The following is a 7,030-nucleotide window of genomic DNA, read 5'->3' on the forward strand; positions in this document are numbered from 1 at the left end:
GGGGCTCGCGTGACGAGCCGGTCCATGCGCAGCCGGCGGGTTTCCGAAGTTGAGGCCTATCGGGCTGTGTTCTGCACTTCCCAACTGCCTCTACATTTGCTTCTCGCCACCTTTCCCCCTCTGCACCAATTGCGCTGCCCAACTTTCGAGCGCACGGCGCTGACGCCGCTCCTCCCCCCCCCCTCCTCCTCGCCACCACGCCCTCCTCCCCCCGCGGCGCGTCTCTCGGGGCAAAAAGGTCGACTACTTCAACAAGCGCAGAGTGCTCGAGGAGCGCCAGCGACTCATGTATGAGTCGGGCGCGCTGCCGAGTGGCAGTGGAGCGGCGCCGGGCGCTGGGCCGGCGTAGGAAGAGAATAAGGAGGAAATGACATGGTTGATGCTGCGAGATAGAGAGAGAGAGAGAGAGAGAAGCGGTGTCGGTCCGTGAGGCGTGGATTGAGAGGCTCGGTGAAGGGAAGTGAGGGTGCACGCGGGCGGCAAACGCAGATGAGGACTCTTGTCTTGTGTCGCTCTCTCTCTCTCTCTCTCTCTCTCGCGTGAGCAGCTCAGACGGCGTCTCTGCTCTTCCCTCATCTCACACGCAGCGTCTACTTTGCCCACGCTGGTTTCATTGTGCACACCCCTCACTCTCATTTCTCCGCCTTCTCCGCCAGCACCTTCCTCACCGTGCGCTCAATCAGCGCCGTCAGCGCATCGGCCGAGCTCTGTGCGCCCGCGCCCGAGGCGCGCAGATGCGCCGCGCCCGCATCCACCGCACGTGCGTCGGTCGAGTCTGGCGCTGCCTCCTCCTCTGCGTCGGCATCGGCTCCTGTTCGGCCGGCGGCACCCACGACTGCGCGATGCACAAACTTGCCGACCATCTTAACGCGCATTTGCCGTGGTCAGTGGGGGAGAGCCAAAGGGCAAGGCTGGGGGGAGGGGGGGGGGGGCAGCGAAACAGGACACAACTCACGTCGAGCTCCACATTGACTGCCTCGCCCGCCTGCTTTGCACTCAAGCCAATCATCTCTTGCGTGTGGCTGATGAGCATGACGCTGAACTCGACGACTTCTCTGCCCGTGTCGCCGCCGTCCAGCGCGCCTCCCTCAGCGGCGCTGACGTCGATGAGCGTGAGCGAGGCGCCGTCGAGGGTGACGTAGCCCTTGGGAATGAGATAGGGCGACAGCTCCGAGGGCCGCGGCAGCTCCGCGGAGCGGTTGAGCCGCAGCACCAGCGTCAGCGCATTGCCCACCGGCGTCACGGAGCGCAGAGTGGCCGTCGTGTCGACGTGTCCCTGCAACGGCGCGCGCGCCACAGAAGCGATGGATCAGCCGTGCGGCCCGGGGGCGGAAACAACGCCCTTCCCAGTCCCTCTTCACGCTCTGCCCTTCACCTCCCTCTCCCCACTCCCCCACCCCCCTAGCCCTCTACACGCTCCACCTCCCTCTCCCCACTCCCCAGCGTGTGTTTGCCCTTGCCTTGCCTTGCCCTTGCTGCCCGCGCGCGAAACACACACAACAAACTCACCTGCACAAAGTGTCCGCCAAAGCGCGTCTTTGCGCCCATGGCGCGCTCGCAGTTGACGCGGTCGCCGGTGCGCAGCGCGCCGAGGTTCGTCTTGCGCAGCGTCTCGGGCGCAATGCCCACCTTGAACCAGCCGCCGCTGGGCGAGTGCGGCTCGTAGGCAAAGGTGGTGACGGTGAGGCATGTGCCTGTGGGGGCGTTGCAAGCAAGCAAGCAAGGTGGGGGGGGGGGGGGGGGTTCAGTCAAAGGCTGGCTGGCCACGCTGTTGCTCGCCAATGCAAAGCAAGGCGCTTCAGTCAAAAGCTGGCTGCCTCGCTGTTGCTCGCCAATGCGACGGCGCGCGCGCCTTGGCTGCCCTCTGCCCAGCCCACCTGCCACCTCCACCACCACCACCCACGCCCCCCTCCCCCCCCCCAGCGGCAAACGCACCATTGACGGCGATGCTGTCGCCGATGTGGCAGTCGTCGAGAATGGCATTGGCAGCGCCGATGGTCATGCTGTAGCCGCCGCCGCCGCCTGCCGAGGCGTCGAGCGGCACGACGGCTGTGAGGGGCAGCAGCTGCTCGACTGCGCGCGGGGGCGTCAGCGTGAGAAGGGGCAAGGGAGGAGATGCAAGGACAACGCACCGATGCCGGTGAACATTGCGTGTGGGTGCCAGTGGGGCGCGTGGTGGAGGAGAGGCAAGGCACGAGGCGGCTGACTGCACTCGACTCTTACTGTCATCAAGCGGCGCGCGCCTCGCGCTCTCGGCCGGCAAGCGCCGCTTAACGCCGGCGCAGCGCACAGACCGCCTCTCTCCCTCTCTCTCCTCACCCCTCCCCCCTCCCCCCTCACCCCCTGCCCCACCCCGCCATGCACGACGTCGCCGCGCAGCTGCTGCACGAGTACTGGCGGCGCAGCGGCTGGAATGCGTCGGGCTCCTACCTGCATCTCACCTCCACCTCTGCCTCGCTGCTCGACTTCCCCTTACCACACTCGCTGGGCCTCTCCATCTCCGCCTCGCCCTCGGCGCCCTTCTTCACCACGTACCGCCTGCGCGCCCTGCCCACGCTCGACGGCCAGATTGGCTATCTCTTTGCGCGCACGCAGCAGCAGCTGCGCCTGGGAGACAGCCGCGACGTCGACTTGGCGCGCACGGCGCAGTGCTTTCGCATCGTCGACGCGCCACGAGCGCCGCCGCCCGAGACGGCGCGCCCCAGGGGTGCGTGGTGGGGCCAGCCACGCAGAGGGCATGGCGCTGACTGACACTCTGTTGCGGGGCCCAGACTATCTCCTCTACGGCTCCATGCACGTGCCCTCGCTGCGTGTGGATGCCCTCTACACGCTGCGCTACTCGCCCTGCACGGCGCTGCTCCTCAGTGCCCTCTCGCACCCGGCAAAGCCGTCGCCGCTGCTGCTGCACGAACGCGCGCCCTCCTCCTCCTCCTCCGGCGCCGCCGACACGCCGCCCGCACCCGCCGCCGATGCCAAGGCGGGCAAGCTGGGCCTGCAGCTGACGCTGCAGCGCGACACGGGCCGCTGGTTCACCGAGTACAGCTACTCCGTCGACGAGGCACTGTGGGGCTTGCGCGTGCTGCACAACTTTGGCGTGCCCGATGCTGCTTCGCCGCACTCGTCCTCGGCGCCGGCGGCGGCGGCGGCAAACGAGGAGAGCGACTTGCCCGCCTCGCCGGCAGCGAGTGCGGCGCCCGAAGAGCCGCAGCCGCAGCAGCAACAGCACGTGGGCAGGATAAGGAGGATAGGCGACGATGAAGATCGCGGAGACGACGTCGGCGCCTCGTGGCAGGGCCGCTTCAGCGCCGGAGCAGAGATGTTCTTCAGTGCGCGAGAGAAGAGCGCTGGCAGTGAGTTGTCTCTCGAGTTCTGCTCCTCCCCCTTGGCCCTACTACCCACTCCCCCCCCCCCCCCCCCAAGCGGGCGGAATTAGCTCACAATAGTGGCCCCTCCACCAATCCCTTTGCTCAGTCTCGACGGGTCTGCGATTCTCCACTCTGCCCGAGCGTGAGCGCGATCGAGAACGCTGTCGTTCTTGCTCCTCCTCCTCCTCCTCCTCGTCGTCGTCGGCCGATGCGATTGCCACGCACGACGAGCAGCAGCAACAGCCACCCACGACGATCACCGCCACTCTGAACCCCATGATGGGCCATCTCTCCACGGCCTACGCCAGTCGCATGACGAAGGACCTCGTCGCCTGCTCGCGCTACGACTTCAACGTCTACAGCTACGAGTCCGAACTGACCCTCGGCGCCGAATACTGGCTGCGCGCCGCCGCGGCGGCGAACAAGACGAGACACGCCAGTGACGAGGCGGGAGGAGAGGAGAGCACAAGCACCTCGAGCGCCTCCTCGTCGACGACACCAAGAGACGTAGTCAGTGCAGATGCATCGCGCTCCACTGCCTCGTTGAGAGAGGCACGCTTCGACGCCTCCGCCTCGGCCTCCACAAGCTCAAGTGCCGGCGCAGCAGCGAGACGCACAGCTTCGCTGCGAGAGTGGGCGGCGAGCGAGGAGGCATCGGAGGAGCGACGCGCAGCTGCGCATCTCACACTGAGAGATGCAGCATCGCCTCTGCCTCGTTGCGATGCCACGCTCGTCGCCGCTGCCGCTGCCTCTGCTTCCAGCCTCACCTCCTCCTCGCCCGCCTCTGCCTCTGTGCGCGCCGCCGCCAGCAGCAGCGACGGCAGCAGCAAATGCGACGCTGCTGCTGCGCCGCTGCTCGGCATTCTCAAGGCGCGCCTCTCCTCTTCCGGCGTGCTGGCACTGCTGTGGGAGGGCCGCCTGCACTCGACGCTCGTCTCGTTTGGCCTGCGCGCCGACGTGAGTGCGGCGGCGCTGCGCCAGCAGGCGAACGCGGGCGCGTACGCAGGAGGAGGGTATGGAGGAGGAGGCGCGAGAAAGGCACCGCTGAGAGGCATTGGCTTGGACTTGCAGTACTTTAGCACCTCGGCCGAGGCGGAGGGAGAGATGGAGAGGAGGAGGTCGAGGTGGAGCGCCCAAGGAGAGGAACACGCCATCTAGCCGCCCCCCATCCCACACCCACACCCACACCCACACCCACACACGCCCAACACGCAATGCATATACATTCGTGCCCACGTGTGTAAGCATGCAAGAGTCAGTGCAAGGACTCTGAGCTGCATCTGCATGCTGAGCAGCGACAGGCGCGGCGCGACGCCGAGAGCTCGCTTCGAGGCTGCTCTGTAGGCTGCGCGCCGCGGCGGCGCTACCTGGGACGTGGCTCGTGCGTCGTGCGCCGGGCCGGCACGCTGACGGGCGCCGGAGCCGCCTGCTGGCTGCGCGCGCGGCGCGCCGCTTCCCCACACTCTGACTCGGCCAAGCAGAAGCAGACGGCAGCGGCGGCGGCGGCAGCGTCGCTGACGTCTTGTCCACCACCCCCCCCATCCCTTCCTCACTCCCACCTCGCTTCTCACCACATCGTCCATCTCTCCAGAGCCATGTCCGGCCCACGCACGCCCGCGCAACCCCTCGTGCCGCCCAGCGTGGGCGCGCATCTCATCGTCGATCTCAGCCGGCCACACGTGCTGCATCTCATCCTCAACCGGCCCAAGCAGCTCAACGCCATGACGGATGTGAGTGGCTTGCGGCCAGCCAGTGCGCGAACTGACCTCGCTCTTCTTCGCAACGCCTAGGCGCTCGAGGCGGACCTCTGTGCCGTGCTGGAGTGGTACGAGGGGCATGCCGAGCTCTGGCTGCTCCTCCTCTCCGGCGCCGGCCGCGCCTTCTGTGCGGGGCAGGATCTCAAGGCGTGGGCGGCGCAGCCGGCGCGGCCCACGCAGACGTCGCCGCAGGGACATGCGCTGCAGCACCTCGACGATACGCTCGACGTGGCGCGCAGGGTGCGCAGAGGCGGCTTTGGCGCACTGAGCACGCGCAGAAGTAGCAAGCCCGTCATCGCCGCCGTCGATGCACTGGCCATGGGCGGCGGCGTCGAGATTCTGGTGAGCACACAAACACACACACACACATCGAGCTGCGCCTGAGAAAGAAGGAGGAGTGTGGTCCGACTGGGGCAGTGCTTGCACGAAGGGTGGCAAGACAAGCTTCTCGAGGTGGCAAGGCAAGCTATTGTGCCCCCCAACTTGTCACTGACGCTTCGATGCCCCCCTCCTCTCCCCTCTACCCATTCTCATCTCGCCCACAGCTCAACTGCGACCTGGTCATCGCCTCTTCGCGCTCCATCTTTGCGCTGCCCGAGGTCAAGCGCGGCGTCATTGCAGCTCAAGGCGGCATTCCTCGCCTCGCCAGCATTGCCGGACATGTGTGTGCCTTCCTGCCTCTGCGCCCCATCTTTGACACGCACTCACTGGGCTTCCATCCCCCCCCCCCCCCCCTCTCCAGCATCGTACTGCCGAGATGTTGCTGCTGGGCAACAACATCAGCGCCTCGGAGGCACACGACACCTTCGGCTTCGTCAACCGCATCGTCTCCGTCGATGCCTCGGCCTCTGCCGAGGAAGGCAACGCCGCCGTCCTCGACGTCGCCTTCGCGCTCGCCGCGCAGATCAACGCCAACTCGCCCGACGCCGTCGCGTGCACGAAAGAGGCCCTGCTTGCCGCGCGCGATGTGGGACTGGGAGCCGACGGCGTGAATCACTCCGTCATTGAGCAGTACTGCAACGAGAGGAACAGGGCGCTGTATGTGGGCGAGAACATCAAGGAGGGCCTCAAGGCGTTTGCCGAGGTGAGTGGCCACGCCAGGGACGCACGCTGTAGTCAGATGGACTCCCCGACTGATTCTCGGCCCCCCTATCTCCTTTCGCAACGGCGCAAAACAGAAACGCCCGACGCAGTGGAAGAATCCACCCGTGTTCCGCAGGGAGAGCAAGCTATAGCCTTGCTGTGCGGCTCGCGGCGGGGGGACGAGAGGAGCAGAGGGGCAAATCGCACGCGCGCGGCAATGATCATTCTGTTCGAAGCACCGAAGGACGGGTGGTCGGGCATGGAGGCAGTTGATCGCCGCTTGCTGCGATGTGCTGAGAGCGGGGGCAAAGACGATCTGGGAGCGACGTGGCAAGCATGCCTGCGAGGCCGGGTGCGACCTGCCTCTTGGAGCTCAGGGGCAGACGGGACGCCGAGGGGCGCGCCAAAAAAAGACGGGACGATCAGATTCGCAGCAGCTCCACCCTCGTGCGATCCCAAGCCTCATGGCCCACTCTCTCCTCCTCTGCCAGCGCCTCCAAGCGTGCCTTCTTCATGCCCGCCACATCCACGCGCGCAAAGCTGCCCGCGCCCACGACGTCGGTGGCGCTGGCGCGTGCGGCGGCGCCCGGGTTGAGAAAGACGGTCGAGTCGACGACGCGCGCAAAGGGGCGCAGCAGCGAGGGCAGGATGAGCACGTCGGGAGTAATGCTGGGAAAGTGCGCCAGCGAGGAATGCGTCACGTCTAGCGCATGGCCCGTGGCGAGCGAGGCGGGGAAGAGTGGGTAGAAGCTGCGCGCGCGCGCGAGAAGTCCGAGAGGCGTGGTCAGCCGAGCTGGGCAAGCTTCTTGGGGCCACGATCCAGAG

The 7,030-nt window shown here is 66.8% G+C and overlaps 5 protein-coding genes across 5 annotated transcripts in view; 3 read left to right on the top strand and 2 right to left on the bottom strand.

The window, feature by feature from the left end:
• Nucleotides 1-677, top strand: part of FA09DRAFT_146212 (hypothetical protein) — a 1,454-nt gene extending 777 nt beyond the window's left edge. The window contains exon 2 of the mRNA XM_025739155.1: nucleotides 239-677. Within this exon, the coding sequence (XP_025595575.1) occupies nucleotides 239-349 (111 nt within the window). The 3' untranslated portion in view covers nucleotides 350-677. The remainder of the gene's footprint in view (nucleotides 1-238) is intronic.
• FA09DRAFT_146187 (Lumazine-binding protein) lies at nucleotides 464-2,197 on the bottom strand. The gene is made up of 5 exons (XM_025739154.1): nucleotides 2,133-2,197; nucleotides 1,936-2,073; nucleotides 1,510-1,694; nucleotides 956-1,186; nucleotides 464-863 (listed from the first exon to the last, which is right to left on the bottom strand). Exons 1-5 carry the CDS (start codon nucleotides 2,146-2,148, stop codon nucleotides 633-635), a joined length of 801 nt encoding a protein of 266 aa, XP_025595576.1. The 5' UTR covers nucleotides 2,149-2,197; the 3' UTR covers nucleotides 464-632.
• Nucleotides 2,198-2,327: 130 nt separating this feature from the next.
• On the top strand, nucleotides 2,328-4,600 carry FA09DRAFT_332213 (hypothetical protein). Its single transcript, XM_025743363.1, has 3 exons — nucleotides 2,328-2,707; nucleotides 2,772-3,350; nucleotides 3,472-4,600. The coding sequence occupies exons 1-3, from the start codon at nucleotides 2,359-2,361 to the stop codon at nucleotides 4,521-4,523; spliced, it is 1,980 nt and encodes a 659-aa protein (XP_025595577.1). The 5' UTR covers nucleotides 2,328-2,358; the 3' UTR covers nucleotides 4,524-4,600.
• A 235-nt stretch (nucleotides 4,601-4,835) lies between these two features.
• Nucleotides 4,836-6,522, top strand: FA09DRAFT_332214 (ClpP/crotonase). Its single transcript, XM_025743364.1, has 5 exons — nucleotides 4,836-5,095; nucleotides 5,156-5,464; nucleotides 5,668-5,784; nucleotides 5,865-6,206; nucleotides 6,301-6,522. Exons 1-5 carry the CDS (start codon nucleotides 4,961-4,963, stop codon nucleotides 6,355-6,357), a joined length of 960 nt encoding a protein of 319 aa, XP_025595578.1. The 5' UTR covers nucleotides 4,836-4,960; the 3' UTR covers nucleotides 6,358-6,522.
• The window catches only part of FA09DRAFT_332215 (DNA polymerase alpha, subunit B), a 2,693-nt gene continuing 2,072 nt past the window's right edge, over nucleotides 6,410-7,030 (bottom strand). The window contains exon 6 of the mRNA XM_025743365.1: nucleotides 6,410-6,955. Coding sequence (XP_025595579.1) covers nucleotides 6,628-6,955 — 328 coding nt within the window. The 3' untranslated portion in view covers nucleotides 6,410-6,627. The remainder of the gene's footprint in view (nucleotides 6,956-7,030) is intronic.

This window comes from Tilletiopsis washingtonensis (genome assembly GCF_003144115.1).
Source record: "Tilletiopsis washingtonensis strain MCA 4186 unplaced genomic scaffold FA09scaffold_23, whole genome shotgun sequence".
In the NCBI taxonomy this organism is placed as follows: Eukaryota; Fungi; Basidiomycota; class Exobasidiomycetes; order Entylomatales; genus Tilletiopsis; species Tilletiopsis washingtonensis.

Bases quoted from the DNA above. Each gene is read 5' to 3' on its own strand.
- FA09DRAFT_332213 (XM_025743363.1), top strand. From the start codon at position 2,359: ATGCACGACGTCGCCGCGCAGCTGCTGCACGAGTACTGGCGGCGCAGC. The intron at 2,708-2,771 runs GTGCGTGGTGGG...TGCGGGGCCCAG, and splicing joins CGAGACGGCGCGCCCCAGGG to ACTATCTCCTCTACGGCTCC. The intron at 3,351-3,471 runs GTGAGTTGTCTC...CCCTTTGCTCAG, and splicing joins GCGAGAGAAGAGCGCTGGCA to TCTCGACGGGTCTGCGATTC.
- FA09DRAFT_146187 (XM_025739154.1), bottom strand. The intron at 1,695-1,935 runs GTGCGTTTGCCG...ACGCCCCCACAG, and splicing joins CGACAGCATCGCCGTCAATG to GCACATGCCTCACCGTCACC. The intron at 1,187-1,509 runs GTGAGTTTGTTG...CGCTCCGCGGAG, and splicing joins TTGGCGGACACTTTGTGCAG to CTGCCGCGGCCCTCGGAGCT.
- FA09DRAFT_332214 (XM_025743364.1), top strand. From the start codon at position 4,961: ATGTCCGGCCCACGCACGCCCGCGCAACCCCTCGTGCCGCCCAGCGTG. The intron at 5,096-5,155 runs GTGAGTGGCTTG...CGCAACGCCTAG, and splicing joins AGCTCAACGCCATGACGGAT to GCGCTCGAGGCGGACCTCTG. The intron at 5,785-5,864 runs GTGTGTGCCTTC...CCCCCTCTCCAG, and splicing joins TCGCCAGCATTGCCGGACAT to CATCGTACTGCCGAGATGTT.